Source organism: Salvia splendens, chromosome 3 (assembly GCF_004379255.2).
Source record: "Salvia splendens isolate huo1 chromosome 3, SspV2, whole genome shotgun sequence".
NCBI classification, from domain to species: Eukaryota; Viridiplantae; Streptophyta; class Magnoliopsida; order Lamiales; family Lamiaceae; genus Salvia; species Salvia splendens.
Window position 1 is genome coordinate 10,566,658 of NC_056034.1, and position 25,783 is coordinate 10,592,440.

Genomic DNA, 25,783 nt, shown 5'->3' on the forward strand with positions numbered 1-25,783 from the left:
AACTGTAACTAAAGTCCACGAGTATCAGTCCTTCTTCTATGGTTTAGTTATCAGCGTCGCTAGGGTAGTAGTTTAAGCCGATGCACATAATGCACCAAATTGTACTAGATAATGCATGTTATTGACTATATAATGGACGATTTGTGAACTGCAATGTATATGTTTTCTGAACCGTTTTGTTTGTTTATGTTATACAATTTCATGAATAGTTTAAGATTGGCACTGGTTGCTTGTTTGGGGCACGTTTCAATTATTCCCCAAGGGTTTAGCAATCATTGGGGCTAGGGTGTACTATGGTTTAAGCAACGCAACCGTAACTAAAGTCCACGAGTATCAGTCCTTCCTCTAGGGTTTATTTATCATCTCGACTAGATGGTAGTATTAAGCGATAAATGTAATGTACAAATAATACTGTAAAATTTAATTTATCTAATCAATGACGTACAATGTATGTACTGTAATGTATAATTTTTCCTGATATGTTTTTGTTATGATTGTTTAGAGCAATTTAGTTTGCTCAGCACTTCCCCACCAGTGGTCATATCTGAGGCTGTATAGATGGTCGACCTTCCTCCCCCTTGGTTTCCTATGCTCAGGCTCTTCCTGAGCTGTACTTGTCCCGGCCTCTGCTAATCTCTCCCGGAATTTCTGGGCAATTCCAACTGGAATTACATCATCGACCACTTCGTCGATGTCCAATCTAAGCTGCTTCACTGCTGTCCAACATACAACATCAGAACATGATTGAATGTATAATACTTGATGGTCGATGTATAATACTTGCTAAATAATGTACATAAGCAATCAGATAATGCACAACGGAATATTGCATTGCATCAACTAGATTCATATACACAAGCAGTCAAATAATGCATAATGCTTGAGAAATAATGTATAAAAATAGATAAATAATGTACAATGGCATTCAAATAATGCACAAAGGAATATGACATTCACCTATTCACCCATATACACAAGCAGTCACATAATACCCAATACATGATAAATAATGTAAACTATTAGCTAAATAATGTACAGATTCAATAAAATAATGCACACAAGAATATTGCATTCAGCCATTCACCTAAGTACACAAGCAGTCAAATAATGTCTAATATTTGATAAATAATGTAAACTTATAGCTACATAATGTACAAATTCAATCAAAAAATGCACACATGAATAATGCATTCACCTATTCACTCATGTACACAAGCAACACATAATGCTCAATACTTGACAAATAATGTAAATTACTAGCTAAATAATGTACATATTCAATAAAATAATGCACAAAGAAATATTGCATTCACTCATGTACACAAGCAGTCAAATAATACATATTAATTGATAAATAATGAATACTAATAGTTAAATAATGTATAGATTCAATCAAATAATGCGCATAGGAATATTGCATTCACCCGATCACCCGTATACACAATCAATCAAATAATGGATAATACTTGACGAATAATGTGTAAACAGTGACTAATAATGTACCCAATCAATCAAGTAATGCACAACAGAAAATTACATTCACGTACCCCCATTTACAAACAAACCGCCGACGAATGCACCAAGGAATACTAAATGATGTACATCAACACCAGGAATTCTACATGCAAATGAAATAGATCCCTCACCTTCAGCCGACGTTGGTTGAGATCTTGAAGGTCGGCCTCTCTTCATCATAATGTATCTGCGAGACGAAACAAATATCAAAACACGCTAAGATTTCACACCCAATAATAGGCAGAACCCTAACAAAAAAGGAAAACGAATTTATGATTTCAGCAAATCGAGACCAAGGTGAGTTTGAAAACATAAACTTTTTTGGGGATAAATTATTGAATCGACGAGAAGGTGGGGTGGTAGGCGGCGGATATTGCCGATTCACGGTGAGTATTACAGAAAAATTAACCTTTTTGAAACCTTACCTTTTCGTCGCCTTCAACAAGATGGTCGCGCACTACGGGAATAATGTTTGGATGGTAAACCTTCCAAAAATCGCGGTCTCTCTGTAGATTTCCGGTTGCTTCATGTGGCGGCTAGGGTTTAGAGAGTGGTGGGAATGTGGGGAGACAATTTGCAGTGATGAATTGAGGGAGTAGATGGAAGGTGATAGCAAAATCCCTCTTAAATTTCGCACATTCCGTTTTTGGGCGGTTTTGGTCCTGTACATTTACTAATTTACTCATATAATGTACAAAAGGGCCCTAATAATGCAAGGACGGGATCATTAGTAAGCTTCTCATCCGGATCGTCCATCCCTCAAATCTAATGGTTCCAATTAAGAAGGAACTTAAATCTAAGGGAGGAAAAAGACATTAACACTACCCTATATATATCAATTTGATAAATAAGTAATAAAAGACAATTTAATGGTGATCGATCAATTTTTATGTTTAGCACTTAAACCATTTTTTGTATATAATTAAGAAAAACTAACGTTTTACTTTTAATTTAAGTCATTATTCAGAACATTGCACAATAAATATAAAATTAATAAATTACAATGAAATTTAATGCATTAAAAATAGTTTTTTTATATATGTATTTAAATATATACTCATGATCCATCATACTCACATCTGTAGGGTTCCCACTCCAATATATATACATATAAATTGTGTGAAAACATTTAATGTGTATATAATAATAATTGCAATAAAGTGGCTAATAAAATTAACGGAAATATCAACCTACCTGCAGACTGCACCAACTTTTTGTAAAAGATTTAAATGAAAATAAATCTAGTTTTCTTTCATAAAATTCACACCAAAAAATTTTGAAACCAAATTAACTAAGAGCAACTCGAAGTGAAGAGGGAAATGTAAAGACAAAGAAAAATAATGACTACTACTTATATTTAAATTTTCTTAAATTTAATTTGTAATAGGATAAAATAATTACTATTTATATTTATATATATTCTTAAATTTTGTAATAGAATAAAATAAGAGCAGTTAATGATTCCAATATGCTCCATGGCCGAACTTGATAAGTGCTTAATCCACTATCTATGTCTGATTAGATTGTGAATGTAGCACTTTGGAATTTACCGTATGTTATTCACCGACGACTAAAGAATAATAAATTTAATACTACTAAAGTTTAGTTTTCCAAGTATATGACTTTACACACTCATCTAACGCACATATGAATTTATTAAAAACAGCTTGTAAAATAAATTCGTCACATCTTGCAACAGAAGAGAACTTATTAGGCTGACGGCAATGTGCAATTAATTTTTAGCAAAGCTTTGTCCAGACTAAAGGTACAATTCAATTTTGCAGTTCAAATAATTAAATGCCATATCTACATATATTACTATGTTTTATTGTAAAATGAATTTTCTACCTTATTTTGTGGTTAAAAACATTAAATGCTATTGGCTTCAGGTCTATACTAAAAAGATCTATGATTCAACTTCAAATTTACCGTTCGATCATTCCTCACCCCCTGCCCCTAAGTAAGAAAAAAAATGATGATATGAATATCAGATTATGAATTAGTATGATAATTGCTTATTTGATACTGTATTAAATCCATTTTATTTGTAGGTATATGGTAGGATTCTATAGAATTATTTCTGCAATAACTTAGAAATCATGCTTTTCGTATAATATAAATCACAAAATATATTAACACTATATTGAAATCTAATACTTATTTGTGTGGGGAGTCTTGTGTAAGACAATAATCTCACGATGAGACAGGTTATGGCCTGGACTTATTTATATCCAAATAGTCAACAATTGTATAGAGCCAATAATGAAATAGCAAGTTGATTTTGAATCTAACTATTGACACACTCATCCTTTAATAAAACATCTCGTATAAATATTTATTCTTATACAACCTGTATATCTAAAGCTTAACAAATAGTAATATTAATGCAAGCTTTTGTTGAATTTCTTGATTTAAATTCGGTCTGGATTTGTTTAAAGAAAATAAAATTATTATTTTTACTATAGAAGGAATTTAAAAATAATAATTGTATGATTAAAAAATATATATATCTGTGCACATGCGTGGATCCACCAACATGTCCTAGTTCAATACTCACCAAAATAAATACTCCCACAAAATAAAAATAAAAATAAAAATAAAAATAAAAAATGATATGTAAAGTAAATGATATTCCCATTTAATGCGTTTGGGAATACAAAGTAGGTCGATGAGGGGGGCCCAATTATGGATTTCATTGATCCACATTTTGAGATTGGCTGACATGGACCAGCTTCATTTACTTCTTTCTTTTGTATCAAAAATATTTTGCAAATATGCAATTCTTATTTTGTAGAATTCCTTTTGCAACTTAGTTTGTAACTTGTATACTAATTAACCTCATCAAGGCCAAAATATACCATCAAAAAACCGTAAAAAGCTGAAATTAATAGGGAGCATTAATAGGAAATGAATGTGCTTAATAATGGTAATTAAAAATAGTAGCATAGGTCAAATCCCAAATTAAGATGACCTCACCACGTGTAAGTACGACATCCAATCATATTAATACATGTTTTTAGGCTTATTTTTTTCTGAAAGAATGAATCAGCCAATCAGTTGTGACCAGGAGTGGACGATCCCATTATCGTAATTAAACCCCAAACGCGGTGGCAAATAGTCCATATCAGAATCCCCTCAACTTTAAAAATAAAGAAAGACTGAGAGCATACCCAACGGCGGACGTCCGGTCGGACATCCGCGACAGACGACCGGGACGTCCGCCATTGTAACGAAGCAACTAGGATACGGACGTCCCGTAAGGACGTCGGATGTCCTCGGACGTCCGGGCGACGAGTGGACGGACGTCTGCTATTGTGGCGTGGGTCGGACGTCCGGTATTAATTTTTTTTTAAACTCGATATATACGGCAAACAGATGCCCATGTTCGACTTCAGCACGATATTATCGAAGTGGTTTGGACGCGGAGGGGTTGACGTTGATGTGATTAATTTTTTTTATTTTATTACTATGTAATTTTTTTTTCGAAACATGTATTTTTTTTAATGAAGTTGTTAATTTTTCTCGTTCGTATTCGTGTTGAAATTTTATTTCCGTAAACGTATTTTGTTTTATTTGTGATTTTTTTATTGCGGGAAGTCCTAGTGGGAAGGGCGATGGGAAGGGCGGATTGTGCAGGGGAAGTCCTAGTGACGTGGCAGTGGGATGAGAAGTCCTAGTGACGTGACATGAGGTGTTTTTTGGATGTCCTAGTGGATGTCCGAGTGGGACATCTATGCATTGGAGATGCTCTAAAAGGAATCAGCAAACCCTAACCCACAAGTGTCAGCTCGTGGGGCCCACCCCCCGCGATACAGCCAATGAGAAAATGCTAACTAAAAATGGCTAATTAAGATCATAGAATAATTGCTAATTACTTACTAATCTCAAGAATCAAGATTGACAACTAGCTAGTTGCGAGAGATGGCAAGTTGCTTTTGTTTGTTAAAGTCGGCATATGCATCATATTTATATTCACATGCACTCCCTTCGTCCTAAAATAAGCGAGTCATATTCCTTTTTAGGATGTCCCACCATAAGTAAGTCATTTTCTTTTTTAGTAAAAAATCTTCTTTTATTTTATTATCCAACTACTTTATTCTCACTTTACTTCACTACTCCCTCCGTTTTTAAAAAATAGGGAGGTTTGAAACGACACGAGGTTTAATGCACAATTTGGTAAAGTAAGAGAGATGAGGTGAAAAATTAGTAAAGTAAGAGAGAGGGAGAGAAAAATTGATAAAGTAAGAGAGGGGGGAAAGTAATGGAATTAATATTTGTGGATCATGGGTCCACTTTAAGTTGTTAATCGTAGTGGTATACGTGATAAATGAATTGATGTACAGGGGTGTTAGATAGAAAGTTTTTAAAAAATGGAGGGAGTATTTTTCTCCCTCTCATACTTTACTCTATCTACTTTAACTTTTTAAATATCAATTCCTTAAATCCCATATCCAAAAGAAGTATTTCGCTTAATTTGAGACGAAGGGAACACGTTGTAATAATAGAATTAATACCCTTTATTATTTTATTACTGGTAGTCTTTTTGTTTAATACTCCTGCTATATGATTTTTGTAGTAATGAAGAGATCATTTTGATTCCTACAAAAAATGAGGACTAAAAATATTCGGCCGTTGATTGAAGTATAGAACTGATTTTTTATTGATTTTTAAGCCAGCCAACAAATACTCACAATCCACATACCACAAAATCAGATCGGACTTTAACTATTGAGGGTCCAACCACCTACTTTTTTTTTAAATCTGCAATTTCATGGATTTATGTAAAATGCAAAATTTCTATATTTTAAAATAGAAGACTAAAATTTTAAAAATTATACTACTAAAATTGGAAAATACACAATCGAAATTCCTACTAAATTTTATATCGATGACCCTTTCTATCGAATCCATTAATATCCAATGATCTCCAAAATTCTATTGATGGCTACTTCATCGAGGGGAATAATTATGTCTTCATTTTTTAAATTTAATTTAATTTTATTTTATTTTACTAAACCAATATAGAGATTGTGAAATTTGTCATAATTAGCTATTAATCGTGGAATAAATAAAGGATAAATATACAAAATAGGAAAACAATAAAGAAAATAAAATACTCCGCATACTACAAAATATAAAAAAAAATACAATATGTACGGTTTAGACCACAAATCATGCCACATACGGTTCTTCTACTTTTACCCTTTGAATTTATAATTTTCAATATATTAGTATTACGACTTTATAGAGAAAGAAATGATATTACTTATATAGTTATATGAGCATCGAACCCACAGCTAGTGTTGTTTGTTTTGTTACAATTTTCTTTGACATTTGTTTGTTGTTTAAGCATCATCCATTAAAGAATATTATTGGCATTTTTATTTTTAGAATTTTCTTAAAATTCAAATCTCGATTTGTTCATTTTTCTATAACTTCAAATAAATAACTAAAATTACAAATCGAGCTTCAAATTTTTTTATTAAAATTGTAAAATTATAAATATCAATAATGTATTTTAATGTATTAGAAATTACAAATCGAGCTTCAATTTTTTTATTAAAACTGTAAAATTATAAATATCAATAATGTACTATTTTAATATATTAGAACCAAACTAAATGTATAAACCAAAATAAACAACATTAATTGTGTCTTAAACAAGCGTAATGCTCACAAATGATACTTATCTAAAGCATGTAGTATATCATTTCTCTTACTTTATGATACATCAATAAAAACTTTACATTTTTTTATATTTGGTATTATTTGTAAACTGTTAAGCATTTAATCTTATTAGATTCGAAATTAGTCTTTTACATTTATTAAATCGATTCTTTTGTTAAACTATGAACCGACGAGTTCGACATGCGCTTAGATGTTCTGTTTTCAGTCTTCTACATTTATTAAATTGATTCGATTAGTAGACGATGACTTCAATTGTCACGCCCGCATTTCCTAAGGATAGGAAGTACGGTGGACCGCGACTAGGGGGGGGATAAAGAAGCGGGGAAGAAAGGGGGTAACAAGAATATTTGACTCGAAAACATTTAATAAAAGGAAATTCAATTCAAAACAAAGTACTGTGACGACATTCTTGAGTTAAAGTATTCAGAGTTTGAAATGAAAACATCGTGACGGTTTACAAGCAGCGGAAAAGACCCAAAAGACAGATGATGCCGGGTATGACGACACGACACCATCCGAAAGATAAAAACACACTTTGGCTTTAACTGCTCAACATCCGTCCTCCCCATCGCCGCTCAACCTGCACATTAAGAAAACAACATGCAGGGCTGAGTACTTAAAGCACTCAGTGGACACACGCCAAAAACAAAGTTTGTCATGCCATAACAGTGTAACATCGGGGTTTTGAGTATAATGAAAATAACCCAAGTACACAAAACACATTTCATAAATTCGACTGCGCAGTCATTTTCCGATATTGCCACCCTTATTCCCTCAATCATACACTATCTGATCCAAACCATAACAAGGGGCGTGGCCACACCCCAGGTCATCTAGACCGGCCAACTTGCTCTCAGATGGCACCCAGTCTCGTGTACACTAGCCTGAGGGTTCGCAGCCCAACAGACCCGAATTCGATTAAACATATGTGGTAAACCACTTCAGATAGGTTTCAAAACAAAATAATTGGCAAGACAAACAGTTCACCTCCATAAACATTTCCGGAACAAAGTCCGTATTTAAAGATAACCCACATAAAAGTAGGGTAGAAAAGCCCACCTCGATTGCTTAGCTTTTAAAACAGTTCCCTTCAACCACACTTTCCTCGAAAAAGATCACCCTTTTGAAAGATAAATAATATCATGATTAGAGTCAGAAGAGACGAGACTTTAAACGACAATGCATGATTCCTACGTGGACAACTTCAACATCTAGCACGTTACACGTACATACACTTAACAACATATTACAAAACAAACACACAAAGCCACACGTTCGAAACACACCCCGCACGCAAACGACGTACCCAAAACGCGCACACGACACACGAACACAGCACTCCAAGTCCTGGCATACCCTTACTGTGCAACGGCTCACTTGGCTCGGAAAAGGTTCGGAAAAAGCTCGGAAAAAGGATCGGCGTCTCGGCCTGGCTCGGTGTCTCGGCCGCCTGGCTCGGCACCTCGGCCGACCGTCTCGGCCGCCTGGCTCGGCACCTCGGCCGACCATCTCGGCCGCCTGGCTCGGCACCTCGGCCGCCTGGCTCAGCACCTCGGCCGACCGTCTCGGCCGCCTGGCTCGGCACCTCGGCCGACCGTCTCGGCCGCCTGGCTCGGCACCCTCGGCCGCCTGTCTCGGCACAGCTCGGCACCTGTCTCGGCACAGCTCGGCACTTGTCTCGGCATAGCTCGGCACCTATCTCGGCACAGCTCGGCACCTGTCTCGGCTCAGCTCGGCACCTGTCTCGGCACAGCTCGGCACCTCGGCCGACCATCTCGGCCGTCCGGCTCGGCACCTCGGCCGACCGTCTCGGCCGCCTGTTCGGCACCTCGGCCGACCATCTCGGCCGTCCGGCTCGGCACCTCGACCGACCGTCTCGGCCGCCTGCTCGGCACCTCGGCATCTTATGCTCGGCACCTCGGCCGTCTGTTCGGCACCTCGGCCATCTGTTCGGCACCTCGGCCGCTGGTTCCGTGTACACTCACTTTCCTTCAACTTCCGATTCTCAAACCCTATACGACATTCCCACCACGCATTCTACGTCCCAAAACACACCTAAACACCTGGGATCATCCCTTCAAAACTTCCCACCAGCCTGCCCTAGGCCGGACCCTAGATCTCTCGGCCAACCCACACAAAACCCTTGAGCCAAACACAGATTTCTCCGAGCCATCTCTTGGCCAAACACACCCACATTCAACACAAAAACATAACACTCAGAAACCCAACCATTGCACATGAAAACATCACCCAGGACACACCACACGCAGAACTGCGCAGTTTACTTGCAAAAATCATAATAAATTCATACGACATCCAAAGAGGCTGAAAATTACACACCACACAGAAGACACACCAAAGTTTATACAGTTAAAAAATCGTACCAAAAGGAGGTCGTTTGCTCAGTCAAAAAGGGGTCGGAACCCACTGTCAGTTATCACCGAAAACATGTTCAACACAAGCACATAGCCACAAATCCTACTCAACATCTAACCCATCCAAAAACGTCCTATATGCATGAGTTTTCGAATTAAACAAGGGTTAGGGGTTACCTTCCCCGGATGGTTCAAACGAAACGCAAAAGCTTTACTTCCTTTTCCGACTCCGATTCACGACGAAGGAGGGTATCACCTTGAGGAATTCAAGACGATGATGAGAGGGAGTGAATGAAAAAGATGAGAACCGAGAGGGAGAAGGAGAGAGGGAGCTTACCGGTGTTGAGAGCAATTGCAAGAGAGAAAGGAGAGAAAACGATGTGGGGAGAGATTGGAAAGGGAAAGATGTATCGGTTAAGAGGGAGTGGGGGAGGTTGAGAAATTAGTGGGGAGGGGGTGAGAAACCGAGAGAGAGAGAGAGAGAGAGAGAGAGAGAGAGATTTAATTTTAATTAGGATTTTTAAAAACATGGCTTAATTAATTATTTAATTACATTTAATTTGCCTAGGTAGAAAAATACCACATCCACAACAATCAAATAAACACAAAATATTTTCCACACCAAATTTTAAACACAAAAACATAGAAAAGAATTTCATCCTTAATTAAAAGAATAAAATTCCACAAATTTTCGGGTATTACATTCCTCCCACCTTAACAAAAATTTCGTCCCGAAATTTGTTAGATTACTCAAACAGTTCTGGAAACTTCTCTCTCATCTTATCTTCTGATTCCCATGTTGCCTCCTCGACTCCATGATTCCTCCACCGTACCTTCACCGAAACAACTGACTTATTCCTCAATTCTTGCACTCTTCGATCCACAATGGCCTCGGGCTTCTCCTCATAGCTTAGATCGGGATTTAGGACCATCATTTCTTCTTGGTGAACGATGTGTGTGGGGTCATACACATACTTCCTCAATTGTGACACATGGAAAACGTTGTGCACATTTCCGAAGCTTGGTGGTAGGGCCAATCTGTATGCTACCGCGCCGACTCTATCCAAAATCTCGTATGGACCGATAAATCGGGGTCTCAGCTTTCCTTTCACTCCAAAACGAGTTATTCCCTTAGAAGGGGAAACTTTCAGAAAGACCTTTTCTCCGACCTCGAATTGTAAATCGGTCCTTCGAACATCCGCATAAGATTTCTGTCGATCTTGTGCCTCCTTGATCCTCCCACGGATTTGTCGGACAATCTCTATCATCTCTTCTACAGAGTCTGGTCCGAGAATTCTTCTCTCACCCACTTCATCCCAATAAAGTGGCGACCTACACTTCTTTCCATACAAAGCCTCATATGGGGCCATCTTGATAGTCGCCTGGTAACTATTATTGTAAGCGAACTCTACCAGGGGCAACACTTCTTCCCAACCTACGCCTCGATCTAGCACCACGGCTCGCAGCATATCCTCTAAGGCTTGAATTGTTCTCTCCGACTGCCCGTCGGTTTGTGGGTGGAAAGCTGTACTGAAATTCAACTTAGTCCCCAACTCGTGCTGCAGGCTTGTCCAAAATCTAGAAGTGAATTTAGCATCACGATCAGATGTGATTGTCGCTGGAACTCCATGCAAGCGTATAATTTCCCGTACATATACCTTAGCCAACTGATCGGATCCATAAGTGGCACGAACCGGCACAAAATGGGCAGATTTGGTGAGGCGATCTATAATCACCCAAATCACCGTGTTCCCTCGCTGGGATTTTGGCAGTCCTACCACAAAGTCCATTGCAATATGTTCCCACTTCCATTCCGGAATCTCGAGGGGTTGCAATTTCCCATAGGGCCGTTGGTGTAGCGCCTTTACTTGTTGACATGCTAGGCATCTCTCCACAAATGCCGCAACATGCTTTTTCATACCGTTCCACCAAAACTGTCTTTTCAAGTCTTGATACATTTTGGTGCTCCCTGGATGAGCAGCGTATGGGGTTTCATGTGCTTCTCTCATAATTTCCATCCTCAGGCCTTCATCCTTAGGCACACACAACCTTCCCTTGTAGGTGAGACCGTTATCCGCTGCCTCACGGAAACTTCCGGGTTCACCCGTCCTCACTTCTGAGCGAAACTTTTCTAGTAACGTATCTCGCCGTTGAGCTTCTACAATTCTGGCTCTTAAGTCGGGTTCCATCACCAACGTGGCTACTATCCCTTCCACAGTCTCGGGCATTCTCACCACTTCCAAGCGCATCTTACTGAACTCTTGGATTATACTTTCCTCGATAGTAAGAAAGGTGGCCAGCTGAGATTGAGACTTCCTACTAAGAGCATCGGCCACTACGTTTGCTTTTCCCGGATGGTAATTTATACCACAATCGTAGTCCTTCACCAACTCGAGCCACCTACGTTGGCGCATGTTCAACTCCTTTTGCTCAAAGAAGTACTTTAGACTCTTATGGTCCGTGTATATCTCACAACGGACTCCATAAAGATGATGTCTCCAGATCTTCAAAGCATGTACCACAGCTGCCAGTTCCAAGTCATGCGTCGGATAGTTCAGTTCATGGGGCTTCAATTGTCTCGATGCATATGCAATCACTTTCCCCTTCTGCATAAGCACACATCCCAGTCCCACCTTCGACGCATCCGTATATACCGCATAGTCAGTCTCTGGCTCCGGCACAGCTAGGATTGGTGCGGTGGTCAATTTCTCCTTCAACAACTGAAAGCTCGCCTCACATTCTGGCGTCCAAATCATCTTGACTCCCTTTTTCAGTTGTTGCGTCATTGGCCTTGCTATCTTCGAGAATCCCTCGATGAATCTTCGATAATAGCCCGCCAGTCCTAAAAAGCTTCGGATTTCGTTTTGTGTAGAAGGTGACTTCCACTCCTGCACCGCTTCTACCTTGGCCGGATCTACACGAATTCCATCTGAAGTTACTACATGTCCAAGAAAATTTACTTCCTTGAGCCAAAACTCGCATTTACTGAACTTGGCATATAGTTTCTCGTCCCTTAGAGTTGCTAGGACGGTTCTCAAGTGCTCTTTGTGCTCCTCCTCGTTCTTTGAGTAAACAAGCACGTCATCGATGAAAACCAGGACAAACCGATCCAGAAATGGATGGAACACGCGGTTCATAAGGTCCATGAACACTGCCGGGGCGTTCGTCAGTCCAAAAGGCATTACAACGAACTCATAATGACCATATCTTGTTCGAAAAGCTGTCTTGGGTACATCTTCTCGCCGAACCCTCAGCTGATGGTACCCAGACCTCAAATCCATCTTAGAGAAGACTCCTGCCCCTCGAAGTTGGTCAAACAAGTCGTCTATCCTTGGTAGTGGATACTTGTTCTTCAGCGTTAGTTTGTTTAGCTCCCGGTAGTCAATGCACATCCTCATCGTTCCATCCTTCTTCTTTACGAACAACACTGGTGCTCCCCATGGTGACACGCTAGGTCTAATGAATCCCAATTCCAGTAGCTCTTGCAGTTGCACCTTAAGCTCCTCCAACTCTTTTGGCGCCATTCTATAAGGTGCTTTGGATATTGGTGCCGATCCGGGCTCCAGATCGATCGTGAATTCTACCTGTCTGTCGGGTGGGGGTCCTGGCAACGCATCGGGGAAGACGTCGGGATATTCACTCACTATCGCCACATCTTCTATCTTCCTGTCTTTCTTCTCCTCCCCATTCAAATAAACAAGGTACGCTGGACATCCCTTCCTCATCATTGTAGTGGCTTGCAGCGCAGAGATAATGGACTTGCGTCGGCTCATTGGGACTCCGTGAAACTTCATCGGCTCTTTTCCGGGGGTTTCAAACGAAATTTTCCTTTCTCTACAATGAAGGGTAACGTGGTTCTCCGCTAACCAATCCATACCCAAGATTATGTCTACGCTACCCATCGTCATTACTTGCAAATTATAAGCCACTAAACTGAGTTCACCTATTCCAAAGTTCACACATGCACAAGATCGGGATATATCTATAGCCCCGCCTACCGGTGAGGTCACACTCATAGTGGGTTCGGTCTTAACAGTAGGTAATTCCAAAGTATCCACACAAGACGTTGATATAAAGGAATGCGACGCACCCGTATCAAACAAGACAACTATAGGCATATTGAGAAGTGTGCCCATACCTGCCAAGTTTCCTTGCTCAAAGGTTTCTTTCCCGTTTGCCGGCTGTTTCCCCTTCAAGGCGTAGGCCCTTGCTTGCGATGGTAATCCTTGGCGGCGTTGTTGCGGTGGAGGTGCAGGTAGTGCCTGGGATTGTGGACGGAAACCTAGCTGGTTCTGTCTCGTTCCCGTTCCCATGTGCTTGTTTGGGCAATTTCGGATGTAGTGGCCACTCCCACCACAGTTGAAGCACCTAGGGTCTCGACACTCCCCGGCGTGATACTTGAAGCACCTCCCACATTGAGGGTTCCTCGGCGGAAAGTTTGCCCTCGGTTGGAAAGTATTCTGTCTCCCGCCATTGTAGGGTGGGTTCCTCATGTGTTGTGGCCTCTTACCACCATACTGAGCCTGGTCACCATCCCACCTCCGCTTCTCTTGGTGGCCCGGCTGAGCTTGTAGAGGTGTCGCGTTTGTTGTTGCCACAACTCTTGGCTTAGGGAGTGCATCTTCCACGTCCAGTGCACAAGTCAAGATCTCCGAGTAGGAGAGTTCTCCTCGACAGGCCAATGCGGCCTTTATCTCGTCTCTGAGCCCGGCCCGGAACTTCACCGCCCATTTCTCATCGGTGTCCATCAACTCGGGCGCATATCGTGCCATCTGCGCGAGGGCTCGGTCATACTCGGTTACAGTCATTCGGCCTTGGCTTAGTGTGTGGAACTCTACCACCTTGGCCCGTCTGTACGTCTTTGGAACATACTTGTTGTCAATCTCCACCTTAAACTCCTCCCATGTTAGCGCCTCCAGGCGTGCAGGATCCATAGTTCTCTGCCGAGTCTCCCACCAGTAATCGGCAGCACCTAACAGTTGAAAGGTAGCACCAGCAATGCGCTCCCTATCCGTGCACTCCATGACCCTGAAGATACGCTCGAGGCCGCGTATCCACTCTTCCGCTTTGGATGGGTCTCCTTGTCCGTCAAATTTTGGGGGATTCTGCCTTGAGAACGTAACTATGAATCTTTCTTGTTGAGGCGGAGGTGGAGGTGGTGGTGGCGGTGGTGGTGGAGGTGGTGCCTCCACGTGGGGTTCTTGTCGTGGTTGGCGTGCACGTCTTGGCGGCATTCTGATTCAATATCCAAAAAGTGTTACTACAATTCTCATCCAAAATTACCACTTTCTCAAAATTTTCTTATAAAACCTTCATGTAGTATAAGATGCAACACATAGGATATAAATCAAAATCAAAATTCTCATTAAAAGAAAGAAGGCCAACATTGTTCCCAAGAGCAGATCGTACAGAAAGCAAAAACTGAAAAGACAACGAACTATTCTAATTCTAGACTACGACTCTATCATCCTCATCCATAGGCCCTTCCTCCGGGTCTTCGTCGTCGTCCTCCTCGGAGTTCCCTGGCAGCCTCCTCATAAACATCTTCATACCCTTGTTCACCCTCGTACATGCTCACATACTTGTCCTGATACACGACCCTCTCTTCCACCTCCTGTGGGGGCTGCTCCTCTCGAGAGTCCACCAGTGCACAATACACGGCTTTCCGAAAGCCAGCCATGTCACCCACCATGTCATCGGTAGCGGGCTCATGCCACGTGTACCTCCTCGCCGTTCTTTCGGCCCACTCCTTCCAGCTATCGGGAAGCAAATCTATTAGCTTCTCAATGCCGTCATGCTCTGTCACTCCGAACTCCTGAGCTGCCCTCCAGAGGGTGTCGAAGTGTGCCACGAACTCGATCAACGGTACGTGATCCTTCTTCCGGTACACTCTATAATCTCTGAGCACCCTCTGTGCCCTAAGTCTATCGCGATCACTCCGTCGCGGGGCTCGGAACATACGCGCCATCTATAGAAAAACAGAAACAACCGCCTCGCGTATAAAAACAGAGTGCATAACCGAAGAAGAGAGAGAGAGAGAGTGTATGCACGTATCGCTGTTCTAACCCAAACCCGCTGGTGTTCAAAGGCCAAAAGCTCTTATCTATCATAGGTCCAAGAAGCACTAGTGAAATTCTATCACGTCTAAGTTCAAACATTCAAAAGGCCAACACATACTCACATAAAAGCTCACATCAACATTCACGTCATCATAACATCACACATCAGCCACATGCTTCCATATAAGTTCATCATACATCAACAGTTCATAACACCATAACAGTTCATAACTCAAATAATTTCCAACTTTTCCACATCACGTTGTACCCTTCCACATGTCTCAACATTTACTTAAACTTTACATAAAAATCATTTTCAACACCAAAATCACAATTTCCTCCACTTCCATATACTTTCCAAAATTTCGAAATTTTCATTACCTCATTTCTGGTTGAGTGCGATGAGTCGGATGTTGAGCCAATGACACTTTTGAAAACTTACCCCAGTCAGAAAAAGATTTTTTTTTTTTTTTTGGGTCCAGAGCAGAAAGAGAAAACCTAGGCTCTGATACCACTCTGTCACGCCCGCATTTCCTAAGGATAGGAAGTACGGTGGACCGCGACTAGGGGGGGGATAAAGAAGCGGGGAAGAAAGGGGGTAACAAGAATATTTGACTCGAAAACATTTAATAAAAGGAAATTCAATTCAAAACAAAGTACTGTGACGACATTCTTGAGTTAAAGTATTCAGAGTTTGAAATGAAAACATCGTGACGGTTTACAAGCAGCGGAAAAGACCCAAAAGACAGATGATGCCGGGTATGACGACACGACACCATCCGAAAGATAAAAACACACTTTGGCTTTAACTGCTCAACATCCGTCCTCCCCATCGCCGCTCAACCTGCACATTAAGAAAACAACATGCAGGGCTGAGTACTTAAAGCACTCAGTGGACACACGCCAAAAACAAAGTTTGTCATGCCATAACAGTGTAACATCGGGGTTTTGAGTATAATGAAAATAACCCAAGTACACAAAACACATTTCATAAATTCGACTGCGCAGTCATTTTCCGATATTGCCACCCTTATTCCCTCAATCATACACTATCTGATCCAAACCATGACAAGGGGCGTGGCCACACCCCAGGTCATCTAGACCGGCCAACTTGCTCTCAGATGGCACCCAGTCTCGTGTACACTAGCCTGAGGGTTCGCAGCCCAACAGACCCGAATTCGATTAAACATATGTGGTAAACCACTTCAGATAGGTTTCAAAACAAAATAATTGGCAAGACAAACAGTTCACCTCCATAAACATTTCCGGAACAAAGTCCGTATTTAAAGATAACCCACATAAAAGTAGGGTAGAAAAGCCCACCTCGATTGCTTAGCTTTTAAAACAGTTCCCTTCAACCACACTTTCCTCGAAAAAGATCACCCTTTTGAAAGATAAATAATATCATGATTAGAGTCAGAAGAGACGAGACTTTAAACGACAATGCATGATTCCTACGTGGACAACTTCAACATCTAGCACGTTACACGTACATACACTTAACAACATATTACAAAACAAACACACAAAGCCACACGTTCGAAACACACCCCGCACGCAAACGACGTACCCAAAACGCGCACACGACACACGAACACAGCACTCCAAGTCCTGGCATACCCTTACTGTGCAACGGCTCACTTGGCTCGGAAAAGGTTCGGAAAAAGCTCGGAAAAAGGATCGGCGTCTCGGCCTGGCTCGGTGTCTCGGCCGCCTGGCTCGGCACCTCGGCCGACCGTCTCGGCCGCCTGGCTCGGCACCTCGGCCGACCATCTCGGCCGCCTGGCTCGGCACCTCGGCCGCCTGGCTCAGCACCTCGGCCGACCGTCTCGGCCGCCTGGCTCGGCACCTCGGCCGACCGTCTCGGCCGCCTGGCTCGGCACCTCGGCCGCCTGTCTCGGCACAGCTCGGCACCTGTCTCGGCACAGCTCGGCACTTGTCTCGGCATAGCTCGGCACCTATCTCGGCACAGCTCGGCACCTGTCTCGGCTCAGCTCGGCACCTGTCTCGGCACAGCTCGGCACCTCGGCCGACCATCTCGGCCGTCCGGCTCGGCACCTCGGCCGACCGTCTCGGCCGCCTGTTCGGCACCTCGGCCGACCATCTCGGCCGTCCGGCTCGGCACCTCGACCGACCGTCTCGGCCGCCTGCTCGGCACCTCGGCATCTTATGCTCGGCACCTCGGCCGTCTGTTCGGCACCTCGGCCATCTGTTCGGCACCTCGGCCGCTGGTTCCGTGTACACTCACTTTCCTTCAACTTCCGATTCTCAAACCCTATACGACATTCCCACCACGCATTCTACGTCCCAAAACACACCCAAACACCTGGGATCATCCCTTCAAAACTTCCCACCAGCCTGCCCTAGGCCGGACCCTAGATCTCTCGGCCAACCCACACAAAACCCTTGAGCCAAACACAGATTTCTCCGAGCCATCTCTTGGCCAAACACACCCACATTCAACACAAAAACATAACACTCAGAAACCCAACCATTGCACATGAAAACATCACCCAGGACACACCACACGCAGAACTGCGCAGTTTACTTGCAAAAATCATAATAAATTCATACGACATCCAAAGAGGCTGAAAATTACACACCACACAGAAGACACACCAAAGTTTATACAGTTAAAAAATCGTACCAAAAGGAGGTCGTTTGCTCAGTCAAAAAGGGGTCGGAACCCACTGTCAGTTATCACCGAAAACATGTTCAACACAAGCACATAGCCACAAATCCTACTCAACATCTAACCCATCCAAAAACGTCCTATATGCATGAGTTTTCGAATTAAACAAGGGTTAGGGGTTACCTTCCCCGGATGGTTCAAACGAAACGCAAAAGCTTTACTTCCTTTTCCGACTCCGATTCACGACGAAGGAGGGTATCACCTTGAGGAATTCAAGACGATGATGAGAGGGAGTGAATGAAAAAGATGAGAACCGAGAGGGAGAAGGAGAGAGGGAGCTTACCGGTGTTGAGAGCAATTGCAAGAGAGAAAGGAGAGAAAACGATGTGGGGAGAGATTGGAAAGGGAAAGATGTATCGGTTAAGAGGGAGTGGGGGAGGTTGAGAAATTAGTGGGGAGGGGGTGAGAAACCGAGAGAGAGAGAGAGAGAGAGAGAGAGAGATTTAATTTTAATTAGGATTTTTAAAAACATGGCTTAATTAATTATTTAATTACATTTAATTTGCCTAGGTAGAAAAATACCACATCCACAACAATCAAATAAACACAAAATATTTTCCACACCAAATTTTAAACACAAAAACATAGAAAAGAATTTCATCCTTAATTAAAAGAATAAAATTCCACAAATTTTCGGGTATTACATCAATAGGCGCTGTCCTATTTTCAAAATTAGTCTCCTACATTTATTAAATCGATTCGATTGGTAAACCATGAACCGACGACTTCGACAAGCGCTTAGCCGTCATATTTTCAAAATTAGTCTTCTACATTTATTAAATCTATTCGATTGGTAAACCATGAACCGATGACTTCGGTAGATGCTTAGGTGTCCTATTTTCAAAATTAGTACTTTATCCGTCCTACAAGAATATGCACTTTTGGTTGTGTACATATTTTAATGTATAATTGATAAAGTAAGAGATATATATATAAAGAAAAAGTAACTAAAGGGTAGAGAATAGGTCCCACCTCATTAGAGAGAAAAAAGTTTACAATATTAGAAAGTGCATACTCTTGTTGGACAGACTAAAGAAGAGGGGGGAGTATTCTACATTTATTAAATCGATTTGATTGGTTAACCATGAACCGACGACTTCTACTGGCGCTCAACTGTCCTATTTTCAAAATTAATCTTCTACATTTATTAAATAAGTTCGATTGGTAAACCATGAACCGATGACTTCGGTAGATGCTTAGCTGTCCTATTTTCAAAATTAGTATTCTACATTTATTAAATCGATTCTATTGGTGAACTATGAACTAATGACTTCAACAAACACTTAGTTGTCCTATTTGAAAACATTGATATGCATGTATTAAATTGAGATTGGTAAAATCATATGTAGTGTTAAGCATAAACTACTCCATCCGTCCCATTATTGATCCTCTTAAAAAAAAGACTCTCTCCATCTTGATTAAGATGATATATTTATTAGTCGATACGAAATTTTAAGAGTTGTTAATTAATGTATTTAATTTGAAAGAAAAAAGGTAGGCATGAATGATAAATGGAATGAATTAATTTGATTTAAGAATTATTTTATTATTATTTTTTAAATAAAAAATATCATCTTAAGTGCAATAAATTAAAAGAAAAGCCTATCTATCTTAAATTGGAGAAAGGAAGGGTATATAAATATGGAAGTAATTACTTCAATATATATAGGGAAAGTGGAGTGAATCTAGAACTGCCCATTATTTTTCATTTCCTCAAAACCCAAGAAATACTTTAATACTGTATAATAGCTGAAATAAATCATGAGAGAGAGGGAGGAGAGAGAGGAGGAGAGGCGGAGATTTGAGAGTTTTTTGTTAGAGGAAAAGCAGAGAATAAAAAGAGACCGGATGTTGACAAATTTCGCGTCACTGTTCTTAGAAGGTCGTTTGTTAGTGTGAAGATTTCTTATCTGGGATCTCTCTTCGTCTCTCTCACTTTCTTCTAAATTAAAAATAGTACTATTCCTTCCCCTCCCCTACCACTTTGTTTATATCAACAGTTATTACTGTGGGGAGAATTCCCTTCTTTTTTTTGTATTTTCATTAATAAAAACTCCCCTTCTCTCTCCAAGACTGCTGCCTTTTCTCTTTCTAGAGAGAGAGTGAGAGGGCGTGGCCCAGCAGATCGACATCTCCAATTCTGAGTTGAGTTTGATGAGGATCTGTGCATCTTCAATGGAGTTATCATAAACACTCAATTAATTGCTGCCTTGTGCCATTTCACAATTATTAGTGAGAAAAAGCCTCAGAATTCAATCCATGGGGGATTCATGAGAGCAGGTCGCTTCAAGATGTGGGTCTGAGGTAATTAATTTTTGATTATTTTGTTATGATTTTTTTAAGATTTAGTTTTGTTTTGACTATGACGCAGAAGAAAATGGATTATTCGTCTTCCATTCAATTCTACCTTATAATTAGTCTTTTTGATTAATTGAGCCATAATTATATTCGAAATATATGCGTTTTCAGTTTCATAAATTTATTGGTGCCATTGGTTGGGAATTGGGGTGATTGAATTTAAGCATTTTTCTCGGCGGTTCGTATATTTCCTCATATTTGGGGACTATTTCAGTTTGATGTGTGATCATCGATAGCGATGTAAGATTTGCTTCCTTTCTTAATATTCTATGCTTAGTTGCAATTCAAGATCCCTTAACCGGAGTGTGCTACATTTATGTGAGTTTATTATTTTAAGAAAACCTATACCGTGATTGCTTAAATCTGCATTTAAATATTTCTTCTCATTGGCCAAGTTTGTTGAGTTTAGGTTTAGAAAAGATTGTCTCTGTTATTAGCTTGTCAAATAGTGAGAGTTGAGTTTGAGTTTTGAGCTCAGGACAGTTGCAAGTCCCATTGAGTTTGCTATTCTTGTTTTGATTGTTTTTTTGTGTTCCTGTTTTGTATCACTGGCTGTCTTGTTTGAGTTTTCCTGAAATCCTTGGCCCCAACCATGGCTGCTATGCTGCATTATTGTTAAACAAAAATTAACCTACTACCTGGAGTTTGGGCAAGCTTGTGACACACTTTGATGGAAATTCTTTGCAGATAATGTACTTAACTTAATTTCCATTGCTGGGGTCTGAAATGTTGTTCTTGTCTGGTATTTATGCCGACTAGCTTCTATGCAATATATGTATAAGTGTTCAATTTGTTCTCAGTGAGAAGGAGCTGTTGATGCTAAAATAATAAGAAAAATAATAAGATTGTTTCTGACTGGAGAAAGGGCTACTAACACCAGTTTGTGGTGCATTGTTCCAATTTTAGATGTACATGTTTTCATAACATTTTATTTTGGTACCGGATCCAGCTTCTAGCCCTAGAAAATAGGTGCATGAATTCTGACGTTCCTATTAGTAATTTATTTAGAATTCTAAATTTCCTTGCCACTATTGGCGAACCCTGGAGTTGGTGCTGCCTAATCTAAACAAAAGGGAGAATGTGGGGAGAGAGTTTGTAGAATTTTAGGTTATGCTTCGAATTTCCTAATACTGATTTATATATCTTCTTTAGGAATGGGAACAAAAGTAGATAGCAAGAGCTATTTTCCGGGATATTACTCCATGAGAGATCTTAATGAGGATTCTAGCAGTAGTAGCTGGCCCATTTGTTACGGAGATAAGGCTATCTCAAACGGGCAATATTACAATGGCTTCATGCCTAGGACAGCAATGGATGGTTATCCTGGGTATGGCAAGGATGCATTGAAGCAGACAATGCTTGAACACGAGGCTGTTTTTAAGAATCAGGTGCTTTGATTTCATTTTAAGTGACCCTAATTTTAAGACACATATTTTCCTTTTGCTTATTTGTAAGTTTTTGAGTTAAATCTGGTGAGCATAATCTCTTGTATGAAATTCAGTTATTGCATCAGCATCCTGATCTCTTGATTTTTTACCTGCTGACATCAAGGTTTCTGAACTCCACCGTGTTTACCGGATCCAGAGAGATATGATGGAAGAATACAGAAGGAAAGAACTACGTAGAATCCGACCATCAATAGAACCATTGTCATCATCAAGTCTCGGAGGGCCTCAAGTGGCATTAGAAGATGCTCGGAAATGGCACATGACGGGCTTTCCTATGTTGAATTCTAATTATGAAAGAACATCTATCTCGGGGGTTGAAATCACTAATTCTCCTATGAGTTGTACGAAAGGGAACACCGATGTGCAACCTGGTCAGTTCCCATTCCAGAATGGGTCTTCTTCTGTAAAAGACTCTGAACTGTTGGATTCAAGACCAATGAAGGTGAGGAAGAAGTTGTTCGATCTTGAACTACCAGCAGATGAGTATATTGGTACTGATGAAGGCAAAGAGTCACCGGATTGCAAAGGCTCGGATGTATCAAGTTATGCTCCTAACGGAAATCTAAAAAGTGGACCTGAAACTCAGAAGTTATCTCCCGTCGGGCATATTGGAGCAACAACTGAATGTAGGATAGATGCCTCAGCTTCTGGTTCTTGTTTTAGGAACCCTGTTATGTTGGCTGATCTGAACGAACCCATTGATGTTGAAGAGGCAACTGCTCCTTCGTCGACGAATATCTTTGGTCATGGTTCTATCAACCGACATACTAATGGTGTGAATCAGCATGCCATGTTGAATGCAGGTTATTTAGGTGCAAATGCCAAAACAGTAAATTACCGGGAAGGTCTTTTGACCAATTCGTCTGTTGAGAGTAAAGCTAATGAGAGAGGACCTCTCTCCCATATCTATGAAGCAGGTAAGCACTTGGTGAAGATCTATATTTTATGGTATTCTTGAAATCTTCCTTATCTTAGTTGCCCAATCCCTCCTCTTTGAATATCCATATAATCTGATTATCTGCCAAAATTAATTTATTCCATTAACTATTTTTATCATATAAGTTACAAAGCTCTTTATTTCTCTATCTTTCAGGGTCCAGCAGAAGTAACTTCTATTCAGTAATTCCCAGTCTTCAGCAAGATAAGTCTCATCCAATGCAATGCATGCTCAATCCACACGATCAAACTCCTGGAATATATCTAACTCGACATAGTCAAGAAGACTCTTGGAGGGAGGGAGCCCACCATCATCTAGAATCTTCTGATAGAAGCCGTGATCAGTCCAATAATAGATTCATGGGACCCCATATGGCTTCTCACGCCCCTGGTTCAGACCCATTCTTTAGTTCGTCTTATTATTCTGGCACCTGGGCTCATGGCGTCCCATCCTGGGCGAAGCCTGCTAAGAGCTTTACTCAGATAATAACAGCGGCAGATTCACGTCTGAACCCAGCTGCAGCAATGGATCGAGGGGTGCAGATTTCAGGAGAGCCTGTCTCATCCTGGGCGAAGCCTGCTAAATGCTTTACTCAGATGATGACCGCGACGGATTCATCTCTGACCCCAGCTGCAGCAATGGATCGAGGGCTGCAGATTTCAGCAGAGTGGCAGAAACATTGTGGAGGAAATCGGCGCGTGGGTGACGACTTCATGTTGAACCCTGGTTTGGGAGGTGAACTGTCGACATGGAATGGGTTTTATCACGGATCTGCCTCAGGGTCGAAAGAAATGAAAGCTCACATACCCTCATCGGGCTTTGATTACCGTAACTGCAGTAGGGGCAAAAATGTAGTATCTGACCACATGACTAGTCATGGATATGGGCATTTTCCAAGAGGATCCTCGTTTGCAGATTCAAAACCTCCACTAGATATTAACTTGAACGAGGTGGTTTCGAAGAGCTCGTATAATGAGGTAATGGTCCTGCCAGATGTTGCTACAGTTGATGATAAAAGTAAGCCTGAGGGCCACCGATCTTCATTGCCCTGGCTTAATAACACGCCAGCCCGTGCTAATGATGCTGCAAATTCTAGAAGCTACGTCCAAGATTTTTCCAATCAATTGTCTTGTAAGGCCGAAACAGTTAGAGATCTCAATGAGCCATTCACCCCAATAATTGAGTTGGAGTCGAATGAGATGAAGACTACCAGGAACCAGAATGTTAAGAAAATTCTGGGGTTCCCCATTTTTGAAGCAGGTGATCTGAAAAGTGAGCTCTTTTCTCATGTTTCCAACTCGGCAAGTTTTAGTTGCCCTCGTGATGGAAACGGTGTCGTTAAAGAAAGGAAGAATAGAGTAATAGATATAAACCTAGAGTGTGAACCTGAAGAAGAGGTTGTGGTGAATGAAAAGCAGACAAAATGTGGCGTTGTCAGAGACTTCATCGATTTGAACTCGTGTATAACAGACTGTGAAGATGCTTTAGCACCTTCTTACGAAAGCAAGACTGTCAAAGGTAAGGTGATTCTTGATATAGATTTGGAATCTCCTGTTCTTCCGGAGAAAGAGTCCAACGAGGATGCTGAGGGTGCAGCAGTATCCTTACTGTTGGAGAATAAAACCGATTCATCACAGGACGAAGCTCTTAGAACTGCAGCTGAAGCAATCATTGCCATGTCATCATCCTGTCCGAAAATCCATCCAGAGGAGAGTGCTGGTATTGATATTCTGGAAGCTTCCTTGGCAGAATCGTTCATGTTGTTTGTCAATGCTGTTTCCTCGTGTCCAGATGAAAGCATGTCCACAGATAAGGATGGCTTGCCAAAGGACTTATCTGAGGAGATGGATGATTTCGAGGCAATGACATTGCAGATACCAGAGACAGGGGAGGAGGATTACATGCCAACGCCCTTTGTCCCTGAGCTCCAGAAGAATGAAGAGGCGGGGGGCAATACAGTGACAAGGCCCCGAAGGGGTCAGGCAAGGAGAGGGAGGCAGCGGAGGGACTTTCAAAGGGACATCCTTCCCGGTCTGACATCCCTGTCGCGCCATGAGGTGACTGAGGATATCCAAACATTCGGGGGTATGATGAGAGCCACAGGGCATCACTGGGTTTCGGGTCTGGCCAGAAGAAATGGCACCAGAAATGGGGGTGGACGGGGCAGGAGACGAGCTGTGGTAGAGACGGTCCCTGCTGCGGCTCCAACTCCAACTCCAACTCCAACTCCACTGATACAGCAACTCAACAGCATAGAAGCTGGTTTGGAGGACAGAAGCCTAACGGGGTGGGGGAAGACGCCGAGACGCCCCAGACGACAGAGATGCCCTGCAGCAGGTAACCCTACTGCTGTGGTGTTAACTTAATAATTGAGAGAGAGAAAAAGAGTATCATTCCTTTGTTGATCATACAGAAGAACACATGAGATGAGGGATCTTGTCTCATCACTTTATGTTAGAGAGAGAGAGAGAACTGTGTTGCGGTCTTGGTAATTTGTCTTGTAAATGTCATTGCATCTCTTCATAATTTGTGTTTTGGTGATTTGTGTCTTTGAGTTACTCCAACTTGTAGAAATAATCTGGCTTGATTTTATATACACGGATTTGTTTCGAATTAATACAAGTAATCTTCTTTATAGTAGAATGCAGCACCCTTTGCCTTTTTTAACTCCCCCATATTCAAAGAATTGAACATTTTGCATGTTGCATTTT

General features: G+C 41.3%; 2 protein-coding genes across 3 annotated transcripts; one reads left to right on the top strand and one right to left on the bottom strand.

Moving 5' to 3' along the window:
* Window positions 1-498: 498 nt before the first annotated feature.
* Window positions 499-12,685, bottom strand: LOC121796544 (the record flags this gene model as incomplete). Its single annotated transcript, XM_042195370.1, has 4 exons — window positions 499-716; window positions 2,710-2,716; window positions 10,961-11,632; window positions 11,903-12,685. Coding segments are annotated over 4 exons (1,680 nt in total), but the record flags the coding sequence as incomplete, so codon positions are not given.
* Window positions 12,686-20,018: 7,333 nt separating this feature from the next.
* LOC121794866 lies at window positions 20,019-25,689 on the top strand. Of its 2 annotated transcripts, XM_042193228.1 has the most exons (4): window positions 20,019-20,633; window positions 21,840-22,075; window positions 22,239-23,052; window positions 23,229-25,689. In XM_042193228.1, the coding sequence occupies exons 2-4, from the start codon at window positions 21,842-21,844 to the stop codon at window positions 25,436-25,438; spliced, it is 3,258 nt and encodes a 1,085-aa protein (XP_042049162.1). In that variant the 5' UTR covers window positions 20,019-20,633; window positions 21,840-21,841; the 3' UTR covers window positions 25,439-25,689. The 2 variants fall into 2 exon arrangements, with proteins under 2 accessions (XP_042049162.1, XP_042049163.1); XM_042193229.1 differs by lacking the exon at window positions 21,840-22,075.
* Window positions 25,690-25,783: the final 94 nt, after the last annotated feature.